This window comes from Xenopus tropicalis, chromosome 7, assembly GCF_000004195.4.
Source record: "Xenopus tropicalis strain Nigerian chromosome 7, UCB_Xtro_10.0, whole genome shotgun sequence".
NCBI classification, from domain to species: Eukaryota; Metazoa; Chordata; class Amphibia; order Anura; family Pipidae; genus Xenopus; species Xenopus tropicalis.
The window spans coordinates 32,045,321-32,068,247 of NC_030683.2; the positions used below are offsets into that span (position 1 = coordinate 32,045,321).

General features: G+C 40.5%; 1 protein-coding gene across 4 annotated transcripts in view; it reads right to left on the reverse strand.

The window, feature by feature from the left end:
- The window catches only part of ldb1 (LIM domain binding 1), a 124,247-nt gene extending 114,744 nt beyond the window's left edge, over positions 1-9,503 (reverse strand). For all 4 annotated transcript variants that reach the window (XM_031904963.1, XM_031904965.1, XM_031904962.1 and 1 more), the window contains exon 1: positions 9,288-9,503. In XM_031904963.1, coding sequence (XP_031760823.1) covers positions 9,288-9,312 — 25 coding nt within the window. In that variant the 5' untranslated portion in view covers positions 9,313-9,503. The remainder of the gene's footprint in view (positions 1-9,287) is intronic.
- Between the last annotated feature and the right edge of the window lie 13,424 nt (positions 9,504-22,927).

Consider the following 22,927-nt stretch of genomic DNA (forward strand, 5'->3'; position numbering starts at 1 on the left):
TCTAAAAACTTTGGCAATCTGAAAATATAATTTAAATTAGAAAGAGTTTGAGTTTATCAGCTTTTTCTTTTATTCCATTTTTAATGTAAGAGAAAATGATTTTACCACATCATAATGTTCTTTATTGTATGTATTATTTATACTCCAGTATATTTGGCAACAGCGCAGATGTCTTGGGACTGAACAGTATGGCTGACAGGGAAAAAACTGCTATAAGGTTACTGGGCTGGAATGAGTAAACAATTCTCAGCAGACTTGGGGTTTCCAAGATGCCAGATACCAGATGTAGGATGATGCCACGTTTGGCTTCCATATTAATAATGAAAGAATAACTCTTTATGCCAGCAGTCTTGAAATGCACACAATAGCAACAAAAATCTTAAATGTGGAAAATAATCTTTATAACAATACAAAGCTGCCACAATGTGCAGCAATAATACCCTCTCCCTGCTTGATTCTGGAGAGACTGCTTAGAATGCTTTTCTCTTTGAATATCTCCTGAATCAGCTTGTTTTTGAATGTTCCAAGGAAATATGTTAGTCCTAATTTGGCAGACCTAATCAACTTTACAAGGTGCAATTCAGCCCCCACCAGCCTCCAAAAAAAATAGTGTGAGACAGAGAAAACTGAAAGCAGTGACACACATTTTAGGGAAAGATTGTGACATTTCTAGAAAACACATTATTGCCAGTCAAAAAGGCACCAAGAAGGCAATTTTGCTATCTGTATTTCTGAGCTTGTAATCAAGTCTCTGTTCTATTTATATTTGTAGGAAGTTCCATTATATAGTGCATTAGACAGCAAGTATCACATGGGGACAGGTGCTCCACAAAACTCTTATTGTGTTGAAACGTGATTTGAAATATGATCACTAAATGCCGCAGAAAGTCCGTTGCCCAGATACTGTACATGGGAAACAAAGTAGGCACACAGCACTGAGAGGAGCTGGCCCTTCTTGAAAGGTTGAGCAGATAATGTGATTAAACCGCATCCCATGTATAGAAATGCCCTAGGGGCCCCCTGGGTCACAGAGCACTTAAGGGAGATCAGTCGCCCCGTGACAAATTTTCATGGTTGTGGGCAACACCGGCTAGAATGTAAATGTAGAATGTAAATCGCCGGTGGGATGGCATAAGCGTCGCTGCGATGTCCCGCAGTCGCCCGAAGTTGTCTTGAGAGGAAACTTGGGGCGACTGTGGGACATTGTGGCGCCACGTATGTCATCCCACAGGCGATTTACATTCTAGCCGGTGGGATGGCATTACGGGGAGATTAGTCCTTGTGTACCACTCCCCTAAATGGGAAAATATACCTCTTTGACACAAGCTTGTTCAGTTGGGCCTATTTTGACAAGCTACATTAACACTATCTGTGCTTCCAAAAATACATATAAATATAAGTTACACAAACACACCTGATTCCACAGATTATCCCCCCCCCCTTAGGCTCATAAGTGCTACAACTCCTCCCTCACTTTGTTTCACTGTGAAGTGATGGATTTTGGGACTTAAAGTCCCTCTGCTTCCATAGTGGATGGTGCACCAAGTCTTTGAAACTAAGGGAGAAAATGAATAAAACCCCAAGCCTAAGAGGGGGTTGGAAAATGGTTCTTCCGAGTAACATAGCTTCCTATACCATCAGGTAAGTCGGTGTAAAAAATACAATACAAATGTGGGCGCAGAGCCCACATTTACTCCACCCTATCTGAATGCCGCCCCTTTGCAGTTGACAGCAGGGCAGGTGGAATCGTTCTACATTAGCCCAACCAAATAAGCTCATGTCACAAAGGGGGCATGTTTTAGATATAAGGAACTAATTGTGTCATCAGCTGACTCAGTTTTTCCATTTGGCTGGTAAATCATGGCACAAAATTTAGATGACAATTTGATCATTCAAACTACTCCATACATAGACCCAAGCATACCAGTGATCACACAGTTTTGTCGTTAGAATAGTAATTCCTTTTGCTCAATTAAAGACAATAATTCCATATATTTTCTTAGCAGCCAGAGGCTGGGGCCTCCATTGGTAGCGGGGGGAGTTCCATGTGACTAGTTCAGTGACTAGCATATCCAGCCCTAGCCCTGTTCCTTGTCTATTTCTGTGGCACAATGCCTGGGAGTATCAATGAGAAATAATCGCTGTGCTAAGAAACCGTTGTGGCCACTGAATGATTATCAGTTTCAGCCTGACTTTTAGAAGAAGAATGTTAAACTTCAGTGGTTGTGAACAACAACGGAAGCTATGAAACTGTGGTTTTAATAGCTGAAGGGCAGAAAGTTTAATATATAATAGTAACATATTGCCTATAAACAAGTACATTGTTTTTCTATAATTGCTGCGAGTCAAGCTGGCCCTGCCGGACTGGATTCACTCTGATGAGGAAAATGCATCTCCACGTCTCTCCATAGACAACAGAGGTGTCTTAATGAAATCAAACTTGATGTATGGTCTTCTCATCTAAATGGATCTGGCCCTGTTCATTGCTCATTGACCACACAGGGTTTTCCCTCAGGGAAAATTGTGGGATGAAGATCAGTTTTCTGGCATTATCCTCTGCAGTTGCTATGTACCCAAGGGTGCTTTAGATCTTAGCTAGTTCTCTCACAGTGTCAAACCCAATCTGTGCATAGTTACATAGTAGATGAGGCTGAAAAAGCAGAAGACACGCGTCCGTCAGGTTCAACCTTCTGTCCAAGTGAAACCTACCTAACTTCTAGCTCAGAACATGGTAAAAAATACACCTAAAGACATCTGCAATTTTTCTCAGAAGAGTAAAAATTCCTTCCTAACAGTACTAACAAATTATGGATTCTAAAATAATAACTGTTGGTATTTATCATTAAGCCCAGCAAACACCTATCATCTCTCAACACAGTGTGGCCCCATTGGATGATACATGGTATGATCAATATGGCAGATAGTCTTCACATTAATATATGCAGTTTGTAGCTAAATATCCTCTGCACAATTCCATGCATATATTGTAACATACTTAGTGCAGTAATTTGTAGACTGCTTTGAATCGCACTGATGCCAAATTAAACCCCCATATTTAATGCTGGACCATGAAATGGCCATCAAGGGACTTGTGATGGAAGGCTGATTAATCTGGGTAAGCCCTGGCCTAGTACATTTATTAGATTACAAGCTTTTCTATCCTTCCATAATCAGCCGTTGGCTTTTGCAGGACATCTGAGTGCCAGGTGCCAGTGGGCTTTGCCATCTGATAACCAAGCAAGATGACAGTGTAGATTTGCTGCTTTGTGTCCCTTACTGTATCTACCCTCCTGGCAGTCACATGGGCTTCAGCACAAGGTGCCAGCATGACCCCAGCAGTTGGATTGTGATGCCTCTTAGACTAATAGCAGAATGACATTGGCTGCACAATGACTTCATCCAAACACAATTGGGCCAACAGCATTTTGGAGATCAGAGCTGGCTCATTATTATTCTTTATGTTGGCTTGCTTTACCCAAGGATTAAACACACAGCACTTGCAATGTGTTTGCATCTAAAAATAAATTTCATTGACACCTCACACAATACACTAAGAAGCACGTGGTACTGTATTAAATACCTATTAACTGACAGGCAGTGGCACTTATGTCATTAACATGGGCTCACTTGGCACTTTACCAAGGGTAAAAAGCAGCCCCTGTCAACTTTGAAGGGGGATTTATATTCTTTCAAAAGGGAATTTGTTTATTTTAGTGTACAGGGTACAATTGTTCCCCCTATCAATCCTGCTCTAGAGCTTTAGTAGACAGCAGGGCCCAAGCATGCCCTGATTATAGGCAACATCTGCATTAATGTGGTTTCCAATACTTAATCCCTTTATCACGCAGATGCACATATTTCAATAAAAAAAACACACACGCTCTCCACAAGGTTCCTCAGTAAAACTACTGAGCTTGTTGACATGAAACCAGTTCTACATTAATTATCAATCCTTAATTGCCAATCACAAATAGCAGGCCAGATGTGGTAAAGTAGCACAGAATAGAGTATTTAGTGATTCTGAAAGGAAAAATAACCATCAAAACTAAAAAAATAGACTTCACTATGTTATACAATACACTCCAGAGAGCGCTTTGCTGAGAATACAGTTAGGACTCACGCACACCAGCAGTCTGCCGTGCCGGCTCCTTCTCTAACACACAAGCGCTCTTATTCCCAACAGAGATCCAGAGGGATTTGCAAAACATTGTAGGTACAGAGGGTACATATTACAACCATAGGGCTAACCTTATCAATGGATAGAAGCTCATTCACAGAGCACTCCCACCTGGGGTCTCGTTGCATTCTGCATATCACTCCAGATGAAAATTTTGATGCAAGGTGCAGAGGGCAGCCTGAATGACATGCAAGTCGGGGGGGGGGGGTCAGGAGGTGGGATGCCTATGTGCCTAATCCTACCCAGCCCTCATAGTTACATAGTTATGCTGGGCTGAAAAAATAACATCAAGTTCAACACCTCCAAATGAACCCCAGTGCACAAATATATACACACACATACAGAGCTATCTATACACTCACATACATAAACTATATATATACCAATATCTATACTAACTGTAGATTTTAATATCACAATCAAGAAATCATCCAAGCCATTAATAGAATCTCCCATCACAACATCACTGCCCTCGCCGTGAAAATGAAAGTTCTGTTTCTCTGATCTAAAGGGGGGACCTCTGGTGCATTGATGGCTTTAATGGAAAAGGATATCCTCTGCTGTCTGTCTATAATCCCCTCTAATGTACTTTTACAGAGTAACCATGTCTTGTCCCCTCGCAAGCGTCTCTTTTCCAGAGAAAACAACCCCAACCTCAACAGTCTCACCTCATAGCTTAAATCTTCCATCCCCTTTACCAGTTTAGTTGCAGTCTCTGCACTCTCTCCAGCTCATTAATATCCTTCTTAAGGACTGGAGCCCAAAACTGCCCCCCATACTCAAGGTGAGGCCTTACCAGGGACCTATAAAGAGGCAAAATTATGTTCTCATCCCTTGAGTCAATGCCCTTTTTTATACAAGACAGCACTTTATTTGCTGTAGTAGCCACAGAATGACACTGCCTGGAATTAGACAACTTGTTATCTACAAAAACCCCTAGATCCTTCTCCATTAAGGAAACCCCAACACACTTCTATTTATGGGCTTATTTAACAATTTTTGAGTGGGGAGTTCTTTTCTACTTCAAATAAACTTGCATTTTAAAAAACCTCCAATGTTTGCTTATTTTTTAAAAATCCTAATATGATAAACTCAAATACCTCAAATTTGTGAGTTTACAAACTCAAAAAAAAAACACTTGATAATCTCGAATTGAAAACTGGCTTACATTTTGCCCAAGACAACTCCCATTGACTTCTACATAAACTCAAAAGCTTTTAGATGCCTAAGATTTACATTTGATTTTTTGCACCTAATAAATATCGAACATTACATTTTTTGAACCATAATTCAAATACTGGGAGTTTTAGTGCCAAAAAAATTTGACCGTTGATAAATCACCCCCTTTATATTATTTCTACCAAAGTGCATAACTTTTTTTTTCTTTGTCTAAAATGCAGTGATCAAAATGCCTGACTGTCATAGGCCTAAAGGTTGCCTTTACATTAGCAATTATGTTTTGTTTTAGGACTTACATTGAATTTCATCACACTGGATTTGTATGTACTTGTGTCATATATTCTAATTTTCTTTGCTAGATCATAGGCAACACATCTGCCAATGTACCACATGACTTATTTATCATACACAAAGATATGAATGGCAAATCGAAGCACATTGGCCAAGACTGCGGAATATGAAAGCCTTTTATGTTACTCCGTACTAACGTGACCCCGACACCTGTGAACATTCAGTACTTTCATGTAGCTTTTTTTAAACTTGCTTGTATGTTATTTTACATATATACAATCTAAGAAGGAAAAGCAAGCAAGTTACATCAACTACAAACCCCAGAATTTCCTTTCCTGAAGAGCTTACTTCCTTTGTCTGCAACCTGGGTGAAACCAGTAAGGAGACTTCTGACAGTTAAAAAGAACCCACACAAAAAACATAGTATAACATATAGGCATATATGAAATATACAGGTGTATACAGTAAAGTGAATACCAAAGTGAAAAGTGTCTTAGAATTCTGAAACATAGCATTATATTATAGCTTATGCAGTTACATTGTCCTGGTTTTTATCCGTTGCAAAACCAGGCTTAGGGGCCTATTTATTATGCTGTGAAAAATATAATTCGCCAATGGCGAATTTTGGGAGTGTATAGATAGTTGAAGGGGATTGTAAGGATGTCCTTCTTTTGCCTTCTATTTCTGTGTTCCACAGCAATTCCTGCCGCAGTGCCTGTGATAGACATTGAATATGGGCATTTTAACCACTTCAATAGCCATTTGCTTTTTATTTTTTTCATGCATCATTTTTTTTACTTAGAATTAATTTGCAGCATTCATATGTTCATAATTAATCAATATTATTAATTGGTTCCTTATTCTACCACTAGGTGGAGAACAACGTGAAAGCTAACAGCAAACAAAACTTTCTGCTAAAATCCTTGCAAAATTGCATTGCTGCAAAAATCCAGATATTGCTGAAACCAAATTTCTCTGCGTTCTTTTCTCCCAGTAATATATCATTAATTATTACTATAGATAACATATTATACCTTGACAACGTTTGCCTCCATAGCATTCTTGAGGTCATAATCACACCTGAAGGAGTATGGAGAATGTAGAACACCCTTGCTGTTGTGCTTACATTGACAAGCTCCCATTAGATAAGCAAAACACAATGTGATAGATGATAGATACAGATAGATAGATAGATAGATAAATGATAGATAGATAGATAGATAGATAGATAGAGACCAGCACTCTCATTCAATAGACAAACAAAACAAAATGTCTTTCAAATGTCTTTCTAAATCATCCTTGGTAAAGGTCTCAATGAGAATTGAAACACTGGACACAGACGGTATGTGATTGAATAAAGACATTTCAGTTCTTATCTACTGAATAAGAGTGCCGGTCCCTACAGATATACTTACAATATTGACCGTGCAACCTCAAAAGCAAATTTTAAAAGTGCTGACACTTTAATATATAAATTATATATATACACACACACATCCAATCCTGATTTTATACATTTTCTTCCTGAGCTGAGCACTCTCAGAAGTGCACACTCCACGCTGGGTCAGTGCCTGGGTGCTACTCAAAAAATAAGTCGTGTAGTAAAGCAGAGCACACTCAGCTCTTAAAAATCAAACAGCATGGGTGCATGGATTTTTAAAACCTGAGTTTGCTCCGCTTTACAATATATATATATATATATATATATATAGGTACAGGTATGGGATCTGTTATCTAGAAACCTGTTATCCAGAAAGCTCTGAATTACGGTAAGGCCATCTGCCACAGAGTCCATTTAATCCAATAATTAAAATGTTTAAATTATTTCCTTTTTTTATGTAATAATAAAACAGAACCTCATACTTGATCTCAACTAAGATATAATTAATCCTTATTGAAGGCAAAACAGTCCTATAGGGTTTATTTAATGTTTAAATTATTTTTTGCAGACTTAAGGTATGGTGATCCAAATTACGGAAAGACCCCCTATCCAGTAAACCACAAGTCCTGAGGTCCCATACCTGTATATACCTGTATATACCTTTTGCTCATCTTTCATGTAGGATAAACATTATGAAACTAAAGTATACAAAAGTGCTTGTGACCCATTAAAACAATAGTGTACTGGCTTTCTCTTTATCTTTTTGAGCTCAAACTTGGGATTTCCAACATATGACTGACCAGCCCTTGCTAAACTACAACTCCCAGCTGTCAGGGGGATGCAGGTAGTTCTACATCAAAAACAGCTAAATGGTCTGGGATATCCCTAAATCTAGGCATATATCATGAGTGCAGACAAATGTATAGTGACAAACATGAGTGATTAATGCAAGGATACAACATTCCCAAATGCTGCATATAACATAATACAAGTATATTTGCTGCTGCTTGAGAGAAGCAGGGAGAATCTCCAGAGTTGCACAGCTCCACTGGTGATTCACTCTCAGCTGAATATGTAAGAAAACAACGAACGCAGCTGTTGATTCTAATACTTTCCTCCAAAAAAAAAAAAAAAAAGCACTTTCCACTTGGGACTGAACACAACAGGCACAGCGAGACCCGCTAGTTAACTCAGGCATGTCCAAAGTGTGGCCCTCCTGCCATAGAGGAATGAAAACCCTTACTTTGCCTTGGAAGATGCCAGCTTACAGAGGATGCTGGGAAATGTAGTTTAACAACAGCTGCTGGCTGACCGTCCCTAAGTAAACACTGTCTCCTCACAACCCTGTTTATTCCGGCAGCCAAGTAGTTAAGAAAGCAGAAAGTGTTTTGGTCGTGATAATGAGTCCCTGCAGAAAGCACAGAGCACAGCAGGCTGAATAGGTGTCCTTGTTGTACTAGAAAATAATTATATATATCTGCAGAAGATGTGCCCCCATTTACTGCAAGTCAAGGGTTCTACCAATCAAGCGGGCAGACATTAAGGACTTCAAAAAAGCATTTTTTCACGTTTCTCTGACCATAAACCCTGGATTAAGTACCGTATCTATAGCATCTTGCATCAGGAACACAACTGTGATCAACAGGCAGCCTGACATTTCAATAACCCAAATCCATCAGGAGGGCTCCTTACCCTTTCAGAACTGGAGGAGTTAAAAAAGGGGACACGAATGATTGGGAAAGGTACAAACATGTTATTCAAACTTGCTCTAAAATGGGTCTTTCAGAGGTCTCCAAAGCAGCCGTAACCTTTAATAGCCCCCACGGTGCCACAATATTTAGGCACTCTACACCACAGAGTTGCGCACTGTGAAGTAGAACACCCTACAAAAACAATCCCGCAACCTATACAGTATGCATATATCTGAGGCCACCAAACAAAATGAAATCATGTGCTAGTGTTTCTAGAAAAGATGCCCTTTTTGCCAGGGACAAATAAGCAGCCAATGGTTATTGCCCGTGACCTAAGGTCAAAAGTCCAGAGGCACTTCTGATTGGCTCCCATTTAGGAACTCTGGGAATTCTGTTCATTCCCCCTTTAGGTAAAGAAGCAGGTACTTTGTTCGCTTCATACCCGAAAGCGGCAGATAAATCTCTCCCGTGTCATGAAGACACAAAGGCCCTGTTCTCTGCACCAAAAACCTGACGTATCTTTAGCTAATTGATTTCAAGTTAATTAAGAGGAAAATGAAGCACTTACCAGGACATGCGCAGCCCACTGACATCTTCACATGCCTGGTGTGGAACAGAGAAGGTACTGGGTGCCCACAGCAAAGGCTCCTGGCATAAAATGCCCTTGTGGAATCTCCGAGAAGAAAAACAAGCCCCCCTAAAAAGGCAGAAATTGGGCCTCAGAGGAAGCAGGCAGAAGGAATTTTATTCTGTCTGTGTATGTGTGCGTGTGTGTCTCTCCCTCTCCCTCTCCCTCTCTCTCTGCTGGCAGTACTGTGGTTTATTAATATGCTAATTGCAATGCTAGTGGGAGGAGAGAAAGCTTGTCAAAGTGACCTGAGTGAAAGAGAGAGAGAGAGAGGGAAAGGAAGAGAGAGAGAGAGAGAGAGAGAGAGAGGGTGCAATGAATAACAAGAGCATGTGACGCAGATACATACACATGTATATATATATTTATATACATATATATATGTTATATCTGTGTGTGCATACACACTAGACTTGCCCTTTTGATAACCAAGATAGATTTGTTTCATGAGAGATAGGGATGGTGAGAAACAGGAGGAGAAAGACAGAGGAAGAATTGGGCATCTGTGCCCTACACTAAGACTAAGCATACTGCATCAAACTGTGATCTTCATAGCTCCATACTGTGCTTTAACAGAGGCTGACAGACAGAGACAAGAGCGCGCGCACACAGAGAAAAAGCCAGCGCTCTTACAAGAGACGAGATGCAAGCGAGAGTACGTTGCTTCTCATAGGGAAAAAAAAAATCTTGCTTTTGTCACAAACAAAGGGAACAGATCCCAAGGTGAACAAAGCTGTGATTAGAAAAGATTATATCCTTGCTGCAAGGACAGAAAGGAGGTACATGAATGGTGATACACGTGCCATCCGTTGGCAAGCAGTGTCTGAGCAAGGGAAGACTTGGTGACACAAAGCGTGCATGAAATTGATGGCACCTAGGAGACGGCTTAGGGAATCAGTAGCTAAGTGATGCCAAAGGTGTGCAAGGACAGGTACAGTAAGGGCACCTCAAAGGGAATAACGCGGCTTAGGTCTTATCGCTTTCACAGATAGATGGCAGTTACCTTATGTCATAATATAGAGTAGGATTAACTAGATTGCAAGCCTGTCAGCTAGAGCTCTTTGATAGTCGCAGCTGAACTGTGGGAAGGCAACAGGTTGCCATGAATAAAATGTCAAATTCTCAGGAGTTTAAGGACTGTGATTTAGCAAAGACTCACAGAAAATCTTGGTGCACCATGGCCAAGGCAGGTTCTTGGTGATGATTTATTAAGACCACTGTGATTTATCCATTTCTGCCCATTATTAGCTCTTGATGTCCATTCACCTTGAACCCAGCAATACAACACATACTGTATTTTCCCTCTGATAGTGATACGCTCATGTTCTACAGTAGACCAACCAATTTCATGATAGTGAAGTGAATAATCGTCAACCATTTAACAATAGCCGAAGCAAAGAAATGACTTCTAATGCTTTCAGTTCTATACCCCATCCTACCCATCCAGTATAAAATGGTTACTGTGAACTTGTGAAGTACAGCTTTACAGCTTAAATGTTGATATAATAAAAATACAGCTTTTAGAATCAAACATTTAATTAAAATACTTGCATCTTAGCCCAGTTACCAGATATAGGGAGTGGTGTGCTAGCTAGGAAATTGTACAATATAAAGGGGCCTCATTTACAAAAAATGGGGCAGGGTTCAAAGTGCAAAAAACAAGTGCACCTTGCCCTTCATGTTATGCCCTGAGATGCAACTATTTGCACTCCACTCAGCATGAAGCAGCACAGGATTCAGTTTGAGATTTGGTCAGATTCAAATTGTGAAAAAAAATTCTTCCTGCGTGGACGGGATCCTTTGCATTCAACAGATTTAATCTCACCACTTAATAAAACAATTCTTTTTGTTCACAGATAACAAAATTTTTTTCCTCACATTTTTGTCAAAATTGGATATGAAATTAGGGCTGAGTTCGGTATTCAGGTGGCATTTTTGTGAATGATTCAGTATTTGGCCAAACCCAAAAATTTCACACATCCTCAGTATGTAGTGCTGCCTGTGCAGCAACAGGTAGTAAGAATAGCACTGATCACTCACGGCATAGTGACCAAAAAAGTTACTTTTATTTGACCGGTCAAAAAATATCTTGTCTCCTATAATATCCTGTAATATCAATAAATCAATAAGGAGTGATATTATCAGTTATAATTGGTGCTTAGTGATGTAATTTCACATGACTGAAACTTTTGTATTATAATAAATAATGTACCCCCAGTTATAAAATATGAGGATATTAGGAATCACCTCGGAGTTTCAAGATGAGGCAGGGCTATGACATGGTAATCGGCTATTGCATGATCACCGCCTCAGTATAAGAAAGTTTTGCACGGCTTTCTCTGTGACTTATAATATCCTTATATTTTACAACATATTTTAAAACAAACAATATTTGACATTATTCTTTATATATTGTATCTATGCTGACAACACTGAAATCTACTATTTTTTTTTTTATAACACAACGTATCCAAGAAAATGTATCTGTGTATCTAATCTAAAAAGATTTTTATTTGCACAATTTGAATCAGTGATCCCCAACCAGTGGCTCCCCAACCCCTTGGATGTTGCTCCCAGTGTCCCCTAAGCAGGTGCTTATTTTCGTATTCCTGACTTGGGGGCAAGTTTTGGTTGGATAAAAACAAGATTTACTACCAAATAAAGCCTCCTGCAAGCTGATAGTGTGCATAGAGGCTGCCTAATAGCCAATCACAGCCCTTATTTGGCACCGCCATGAACTTTTATGGTGCTTGTGTTGCTCCCCAAGTCTTTTTACGTTTGACCATGGCTCACAAGCAAGAAAGGTTGGGGATCCCTGCTTAGAAAGTAAGCTTTAGTGAGCAGGGACCTCTGATCCTATTTTTATTCTGTAAGCCTTGTTTATTAAATTATTGCAAATCTCCTGTGAATCATAAATTAAGTGCTGTGTAACTTGCTCACCCTCCATATATATGTATATATATAGCAATATGCATCGTCTCAGTTTTATACATACCTTTACAGTTCCTCCATATGTTGAGCTTTTCTTTTGGCTACTAGTAAGCAAAAATCTTACCCGCATGAATGTCATCAACACACAGAAATTGCCTGGCAGTGCTTATGTGGGCAGGAATTTAGAGCTTGTACACCTGCCTTTGAGCACCACTTCAGTCCAGCATTTAATTAAGGCTCTGCGCCTATACACACATCATTTTATTCCAGCTTTATAATGTATAAAGGAACGTGAATAAGGGGATGTGGGCATAAGCACTGGTTTCACATTGGTCCAACTTTCAACTAGAGAGTTTAGGGTATAATGTCCCCCCTATTGTAAAATATAAAGATATTTGAAGTCACTAAGGAGATCTATCTACTGAGGTGACTAATATCCTTATATTTTACAACGGGGGTGGGTGGGTACATTCTTTATAATAAGTCACAAGTTTCAGTGAGTCATATGACAAAAATAATATCACTGAGCTCTGATTTTTACTGCTGACTCTAAGCACCTTTTATAAAAAATACATTTTCTGGGATATTTACAGCTCTTGTGTTGTACAGGTATGGGATCCATTATCTGGAAACCCATTATCCAGAAAACGCAAATTAAGGTAATTTCCCATAGACTTTTTCTCTGTAATAATAAAACAGTACTTTGTACTCGATTCCAACTAAGATATCATTAATCTTTAATATAATAATTATTCATCTATAATAATCTTTTTAAGGTTGAACAATCCTATAGGTTTGATTTAATGTTTAAATGATTTTTAAGTAGACTTATACATAAACCCTAGATCCCAAATATTCAGGATAACAGGTCCCATACCTCTACAAAGAAATGTATGGGGCTATTTTAAATGACCATGAACTGCCCTGGGGGGCCACACTGGGGCCTAAGACCTCCAGTTGTACAAACCTGATCTAAAGCCTAGCCATAAGGCAGTTGAGTAAAAAAAAAATGGACCCCGTGGACACCGAGATGGGTTGGGGGTCAGGGGGGCACAGACTGCAGGGTCTGCATACAAATCCTCATTCCCCGCCAGTTCTCAGGTAAGAGGCCTAGCAGGGAGTGGGGATTTATATGTAGGCGGGTGGGGGATATGCGCAGATAGGGGACAGGTAGGGTTTGCATCCTATGACAATTTTTTTTTTTGTGGGGGACCTGGAGCAGAGTAGTTACTCCACTGCTAAAAGGTCAATTTACTTACTCTTCTCTAATAACAACACAATTACATTATAATATTGATTTTATTGCATTATTCTTTATAATATCTGAATTTAAGTGATTTAAAACTCAGTAAATGAAATGATTTATTGTATTGAGGACATTGATTGAAGTATAAAATTACGGAACTACATTATATCCAGAGGAGCAGCATGAAACACATGATCCTCGCTGGGTTTAACTACAACTCCAAGCATGCACAGATAAACAGAAAGCCATAGATCAATAAAGCTGCAGGCCCGCGTCTGACTTTACTGGATAACAAAGGGAATATTTTGATGCTGGCCACTAAGTCTGGCTTTTATTTGATCTTTAAAGTTGGATTGCTCTTTTTAGAGAGAACTGAGTTTGTAATTTATTGAGAAAAGAGCATTTGAACTGTTTGCAGTATTCTCTGAGTGTGCAGAATATTTATACCTCCCAGTATCCCAGTAAGTGAAACGGAAGTCAGGATGATATTGTGTGACTGCTATAATCAGCAGCAGACCGGCTGTCAAGAAATGATGGGAACTGTAGATCAACAAGGGAGGAAGAGGAGGGTAGTTAGTGGGGTAATGATGCACAAGTGGCACACAGACCTTACATACAGTGAACAGAGATTCAGTCTTTCATTTACTTTCTGACTGAGTTAAACTAAGATAAAGGGTTAAAGTAAGAATGAGATTAAACATTTTCTTCCATTCTTATAATCGTTTCATTATCCAAGAAGGGCGCCTCTATCTCCAGCCATAAGGGGCCACTGATGGGAAAGGATTTAAGGCATTCCTAGCTGAGCACAGATGTGTCAATTAAAATGACTAAACCTCTGAGTCACTCATCTGGGCTTAAGCGTAAATATCAATATACACTGAACATGGGCTGCTAATGGTCCGTGAAGTTTTGGAGCTGAGCAATCTTTATAGGAGACATAGTGTGCTGCTTTACTGATATCATTTCCGTGTCTAATTCTAAAAACTCAAGCGTATTTATATGTGAGGTGCCACCGTGATCGTGACAGTGGCTTTGGAAACCAGTAGGTGTTAATAATATACATATAAGTCATCACTTTGTTTGAAACTCAATTTAATATACATTGACTCCACCTCAGAAAGATAAATAGAGTTAGATAAATAGCCAAATGATAGGTGATAGATAGATAGATAGATAGATGATAGATAGATAGATAGATAGATAGATAGATGATAGATAGATAGATAGATAGATAGATAGATAGATAGATAGATAGATAATAGATAGATAGATAGATAGATGATAGATAGATAGATAGATAGATAGATAGATAGATAGATAGATAGATGATAGAATGATAGTTAGATACTAGAGATAGATTGATAGACAGACAGATGGATAGATAGATGAAAGATAGAGAGATAGATAAAGTTATATAATAAGCAGATAGATGATTTATAGATAGATAGATAGATAGATAGATAGATGGTAGATAGATAGATAGATATAGATAGATAGATAGATAGATAGATGATAGATAGATAGATAGATAGATGATAGATAGATAGATAGATAGATAGATAGATAGATAGATAGATAGATAGATAAATAGATTGATGTAACCAAGTTTGATATAGGTAGTACAAAAATGCTTGTAGACTGACATTAATTTGAAATATGCCCAAAAACTAGTCTAGAGGATGGAATGATATACACTTTCCACAATTGTTCAATAAACAATATATTCATTTTTATCACAGCATTTTAGCTATATTTCACCTAAACAGTTACCAAAATATGTGCAACAGTATGTACAGTAGAGTTAGGGTTGCCATTTTTGGCCCCATATAAAACATTTTGGGGCATGTTTGTGGGTTTTGGAGGTGATTACATCAGACGTGGTTATTGGCCAGATTATTGTTTGGGTCAAAAGTGAACAGGTGGCAGAGTCCTGTGTGGCTCTAGTTTCTGAAAAATGGACTTGACCCATAACCTACATTGTAGTAAATACATTCTTCAGTGTAACCTTTAAAATACAATATTCAAAGTCATTTAGGATCTATTATCCAAAGTGTTTGGGATCTGGGGGTTTCCATATGAGGGATCTCTCCATAACTTGGATCTTAAAGGAACAGTAACAACAAAAAATGAAAGTGTATAAAAGTAACTAAAATATAATGTGCTGCTGCCCTGCACTGGTAAAAGTTATGTGTTTACTTCAGAAAGTCTACTATAATTTATATAAATAAGCTGCTGTGTAGCCATGGGGGCAGCCATTCAAAGGAGAAAAGGCACAGGCACTTAGCAGATAACAGATACAACACTATTGTATTCTACAGAACTTATCTGTTATCTGCTATGTAAGCTGTGCCTTTTCTCCTTTTTTCCAGCTTGAATGGCTGCCCCCATGGCTACACAGCAGCTTATTATATAAATTATAGTAGTGTTACTGTAGCAAACACACCAGTTTTACCAGTGCAGGGCAACAGTGCATTATATTTTTATTACTTAAAGCTCTTTTATTTTTTGGTGTTACTGTTCCTTTAAGTCTGCTAAAAATTATTTGCCACCAATATGGATTCATGCAGCTTAGTAACCATTAAGTACAAGGTGCTGTTTTATTATTACAGAGAAAAGGGAATCATTTGTAAAAGTTTGAATTATTTGCTTAAAATAGACTCTATGGCAAATGGTCTTCCCGTAATTGGGAGCTTTCTGGATAAAAGGTTTGTGGATAAAGGAACCCGCATTTAAAGTAAATTATAAAAATGAACATACATTTCTGTGCTTAATGTATATATATATATATATATATAGTATATATTTTTGTCTGTACAAAGTAAAGGATTGGTAAACACATTCACATTTGGAGTATCTTTACTATGATCAGAGTTTGCGTGCTACAAACATACATACAAACATGTATCTGCAGAATAAAAAATAGGTGATGTTCGTGTTGCCTTTAAAATGCTGGACTGTTAGTGGTAAAATCCAACAGATGAGTCCATAATGATAAAGAGTCTCAAACATTGATTTAAATTGAGTCAAATCTGAGTGACCACTAAATCTATAGGAAAAAAAGGCATGTGAGCCAGCCAATGATCTTTGCTCTTGATCATTAAAAGATAAGTCATTACATGTAGTGGAGAATTCAGTATAAAGGAGAATGCACTCATGGCAGCAAGAGAAGCCTGAGCAAAAAGCTTGGTGCTTAAATTCCAATAGTCACAAATGTTTAAGGAGCCTTTACTGCCTGAAAACAAAGTGGAATTTTAAGTCACGGTAAAAAATGTCATCATTTTTATTGATATTACTACGTTCCTTTTTGTTTTTAGAGGAATGTGTCGGTATCGCTTTAAAAGCTTCTTAGCACTAACTCAAAGCATTAAAACTTGAACTGTGCCACTTTGAGCCCATTTTTATTTACCTCTTCAGCTATGACATCTGTAGTGTTGCTGCTGGGATTGGAAGTAAGGCAAAGAGCAAAGGTCCCCTATATATCATCTATCAGCCAGCTGGGATTTTGGCCAAAAGCTACATCACTGTCTCTGCCACGGCTGTAGAAGTGTCAAAAGCTGCCACATGTAAGCAGGGGTGGGCCAAGCCAGGAGGTGAGAAGGGAAGCATGAAGTGAGAAGCACTGGCGCGGCTAAAAGAGTACAGACCATGGGGAGGTACCTGCCTTGAGCCCCCCCCCCCCCACTGCTGCGCCCTAGGCAGGTGCCTCTTTTGCCTTCCCCTAGTTCCATTAACAAGGCAGATAAAAACCATGTCAGCTTCAGTTTCAAGGTAGCGAACCTAAAACCCTATAGATCTCTGGGGATGGAGACTATTATCCCTCTCCTACTGCTACTATAGGCACCATCTCTCCCTACTATACCTGCTATCCCACAGCCCCAGTCCCTTCCCAGAGGCTATTATCCCACTGCTACTATAGGCACCATCTCTCCCTACTATACCTGCTATCCCACAGCCACAGTCCCTACCCAGAGGCTATTATCCCACTGCTACTATAGGCACCATCTCTCCCTACTATACCTGCTATCCCACAGCCATAGTCCCTTCCAAAAGGCTATTATCCCCCCACTGGTACTATAGGCACCATCTCTCCCTACTATACTTGCTATCCCACAGCCACAGTCCCTTCCCAGAGGCTATTATCCCCCCACTGCTACTATAGGCACCATCTCTCCCTACTATACCTGCTATCCCACAGCCACAGTCCCTTCCCAGAGGCTATTATCCCACTGCTACTATAGGCACCATCTCTCCCTACTATACCTGCTATCCCACAGCCACAGTCCCTTCCCAGAGGCTATTATCCCACTGCTACTATAGGCACCATCTCTCCCTACTATACCTGCTATCCCACAGCCACAGTCCCTTCCCAGAGCCTATTATCCCCCTACTGCTAATTTAGGCACCATCTCTCCCTACTATATTTGGAATCCCATAGACATAGTGTTTTCACTGAGTTTATGGTTGCCATTGCTAAAATAGGCACTGCTGTCACAGTCAAAATATGAATTTGTAACCAATTATTCTGTTTTCCCCACACTCTTCCCACTCACTGTTCTCTGGTGACCCAATATGGGTGGAAACCCATGCCCATGGGATTGCATTTGCAAATTCAAGTTTGTTTAGGAGGATACTGAACAAAAGCTGGTAACAAAAAGAGCTGTAATAAAATCTATGTAGCACATTTTGATTTTAGGTGAGAGTGATAACTGTGAAATGTATTTTCTCAACATTCACAGATCTCCAGAGAAACTGAGCAATAGAGTCACATGAAAAGTGGTGACCAGTGTCACATCATTCCTATTCATATACCATAAGTGTGATCCCACAAGGGATATGAACACTCACAATATGGCATGGCTCCAGCAAAGACTGTTACACAGGAGAACAAAAAGAGCAACCACGACTGCAGGTTTTATAAATATATATTTCTTCTATGTGAACTAGGCCTTCCTTGGGCAATACTAATAATAATGAAATTAACCATGACACTTACAAAATGCTCAACATTAAGGGGCTCATTTACTAACCATTGATTTTTTTATTTTAAACTCGATTCGCATTATTTTCGAAACAAGTCGCAGAGAAAAAATGTGGCGACTTTTCCGAGATTTACTATGCACCTAAGCGGCTAAAAATCCAAACTAGATAATTCTTCAGGTTAAACTTGCCGAGTTCATGTAGAAGTCAATGGCCAAGGTCCCTTCCCTTTCTTTGAAGTTGACTATAAGGATTTTCATTCATCCAGGTCATGGTATATCTAGTATAAATAAATCTAAAGCAACTGGACTTGTTCAGTAATCATTGAAGACATTTCACTACTCATCCGAGCAGCTTCTTCAGTTCAACTGACTGGTATGGGAAGTCCTCAGCATATATACTCTTCCACTAATCCAATCACAATGGCACTTTGTAACTCTTCAGAAAGGTGACCACTTTTTGCCACTTTTCTTGCTGTGACTTTTCCTTGCAAATTCTTTTTGTAAATATTAGACATTCCAGAAAACGAATTTAGTCAAATTTGAAAATATAAAAAAATGAGAATTATGGAGTTATTGTTTTAGTCAATTTGCCCCTAAATACAAAAACACACTTATTAAGGCTAGCATGTTTAAAGGCCCTATACAGAAGTTGTTCCCAATCTGTGGAGCTGGTACCCTTGGGGGGGATGGCATGAAGCAATAATAAGATGGATCAGCATAAAGCACAGAGTTAGGGAAAGATTTAGGAAGAATGCCTACTGGGTCTCCTAGATACACCTGAACGCCCTGCATGAAGGTTAGTTTGACTGAGTATCAAGGTAAAATACTTTGTGTTGTTCTACACAGTATTAGATCTATAGCTGAATGACGGATATTTTTTCCACGATCAGGTGTTCTGATTAAATGTTGGACTTCCAAGGAGGGCTTAAACTGAAAAAGTCCAACAACCATTGCTATACAAGGACTAAGAGAAGATGGGTTTCCATGGGAGGCTTGCGTTAAATCCACCTGCTATGCTGAATGCTGTTTTGGAGCTCACAAATCATTCCAGAAACATGGAGCTTGAAAGGCTTATGCTTTACACTGATAAAAAGGGATAGATGGGAGCATAAACAGCAATAGCCACATCCAGTTGCGCCTCAGGGGTCCTAGCTGCCTGAGGTGGCCAAGTTGATGCCACCCCCTTGCTCCCACTTGGCCAATTGATGCATTTTTGCTTTAGAGGGGGGCAAGGGGGCGCATCGCATCTCAAGCTAATAGCGCTCTCTTCACTAGAAGAACCCAAATTCCTATGTAAAAATCAGAATTTCGGCTCTTTAAGGTACCAGGAGCGGCTTTTTGCCAAAGCATCTAGTCTAGTTTTAATTAGTACCTAATTACTTAGTACTGATATTTAGAGTTAAGGTGGCCATACACGAGCAGATCCGCTCGCTTGGCGATGTCGCCAAGCGAGCGGATCTTCCCCCGATATCCCCACCTACGGGTGGGCGATATCGGGGAGCATTTAGGTAAAAAAAATAATAATCCGATCGTTTGGCCCTGGGGCCAAACGATCGGATTAGGTTAGCGGCAATGGGGCAGTCGGATCAGGGACCGCATCAACGAGCCGATGCGGTCCCCGATCCGACCAGATTTTCTAACCTGGCCGATCGAGATCTGGCCAATTTCAGGCCAGATATCGGTCGGCCAGGCCGCTCTGCTCTCCCCATACACGGGCCGATTAGCTGCCGAATCGGTCCAAGGGACCGATATCGGCAGCTATAGTCGGCCCGTGTATGGCCACCTTTACCCTGGACAACCGCCACTGGAGACTTAGGGGAAATCATTTACTTTTCTTGACACAGAAAACATGGAGTTTAAATGGACTCAAGCACGAAACATGCATAAAATAAACAACAGTGTTTTTTCTCAGAACATGAAGCACAAACCAAAAACCCAGCCAGGGATAATAATGCCCGGAGGACCAGCGAGGATCTAAACAAACACATTCACTGCTTATATGGGAACTCCACTTTGGCAAGGAATATTAAAGGGACACTGATACTAAACTGCAAGTTTTCTTCACAGGGTGCTAAAAGTAGATTATTAATGGCACACAAATGTTATCATATGCTACATAAATGGGCATAAACTCTAATGTTGCACTAGGTTTAGTCAGTTCTTCAACTCTTCTTATAACTGAGCTTCTATTTTGCCACATATATAATAAAGCACATGGGAAATTAGCACTTTTTTCTACATTTATGCAGGAACAGCAAGGGATTTCATGTTGTTAAGTCATTAGGTCATAATAATTGTGCTGTAAATGTGCTTTTTCCCATTACTCCTTAGATTGGTGTTTGCCTGACTTGGGAACCACAGCTTTACATAGAGAAGATATAAATGAATTGAGATTCCCTACCACTGCTAGATGCCCCCACGGATGCCACTTCCCCAGTTTGGGAAATACTGTCTTATACAAAGACAATTCATATGAATAAAGCAGCCTCGCAACTGCTTCATACTCTCCAAAGGGACCAGTCCCTCAGTTTGGGAACCACAGCCTTACACAGAGAAGATATAAATGTAAAATATCTAACAACCCTTCACTGTTCCTGTACACTGCCCTATATCAGGTAGTACAACTACTTGCAACTCATCAAGAAATTCCATGTTTGCTGCACAGAACCGGTATATGAGCACAAGTGAAAGGCATATATAGGTGCCCTGGCCTAAAAGATGATATGGCACACACAGGGCATATATAGTACCCTTGCCCAAGAAATGATATGGCACACAGAGGGCATATATAGTGCCCTGGCCCTAGAGATGATGTGGAACACAGAGAGCATATATAGGTGCCCTGGCCCAAGAGATGATATGGCACACAGAGAGCATATATAGGTGCCCTGGCCCAAGAGATGATATGGCACACAGAGTGCATATATAGGTGCCCTGGCCCAAGAGATGATATGGCACACAGAGGGCATATATGGTGCCCTGGCCCAAGAGATGATATGGCACACAGAGGGCATATATAGTGCCCTGGCCCAAGAGATGATATGGCACACAGAGGGCATATATAGGTGCCCTGGCCCTAGAGATGATATGGCACACAGAGGGCATATATAGTGCCCTGGCCCTAGAGATGATATGGCACACAGAGGGCATATATAGTGCCCTGGCCCAAGAGATGATATGGCACACAGAGGGCATATATAGTGCCCTGGCCCAAGAGATGATATGGCACACAGAGGGCATATATAGGTGCCCTGGCCCAAGAGATGATATGGCACACAGAGGGCATATATAGGTGCCCTGGCCCAAGAGATGATATGGCACACAGAGGGCATATATAGGTGCCCTGGCCCAAGAGATGATGTTGCACACAGAGGGCATATATAGGTGCCCTGGCCCTAGAGATGATATGGCACACAGAGGGCATATATAGGTGTCCTGGCCCTAGAGATGATATGGCACACAGAGGGCATATACAGGTGCCCTGGCCATAGAGATGATATGGCACACAGAGGGCATATATAGGTGCCCTGGCCCTAGAGATGATATGGCACACAGAGGGCATATATAGGTGCCCTGGCCCTAAAAATGATGTGGCACACAGAGGGCATATATAGGTGCCCTGGCCATAGAGATGATATGGCACACAGAGGGCATATATAGGTGCCCTGGCCATAGAGATGATATGGCACACAGAGGGCATATATAGGTGCCCCGGCCCTAGAGATGATATGGCACACAGAGGGCATATATAGGTGCCCTGGCCATAGAGATGATATGGCACACAGAGGGCATATATAGGTGCCCTGGCCCTAGAGATGATATGGCACACAGAGGGCATATATAGGTGCCCTGGCCCTAGAGATGGTGTGGCACACAGAGGGCATATATAGGTGCCCTGGCCCTAGAGATGATGTGGCACACAGAGGGCATATATAGGTGCCCTGGCCCTAGAGATGATATGGCACACAGAGGGCATATATAGGTGCCCTGGCCCTAGAGATGATATGGCACACAGAGGGCATATATAGGTGCCCTGGCCCTAGAGATGATGTGGCACACAGAGGGCATATATAGGTGCCCTGACCCTAGAGATGGTGTGGCACACAGAGGGCATATATATAGGTGCCCTGACCCTAGAGATGGTGTGGCACACAGAGGGCATATATAGGTGCCCTGGCCCTAGAGATGGTGTGGCACACAGAGGGCATATATAGGTGCCCTAGCCCTAGAGATGATGTGGCACACAGAGGGCATATTTAGGTGCCCTGGCCCTAGAGATGATGTGGCACACAGAGGGCATATATAGGTGCCCTAGAGATGGTGTGGCACACAGAGGGCATATTTAGGTGCCCTGGCCCTAGAGATGATGTGGCACACAGAGGGCATATATAGGTGCCCTGGCCCTAGAGATGGTGTGGCACACA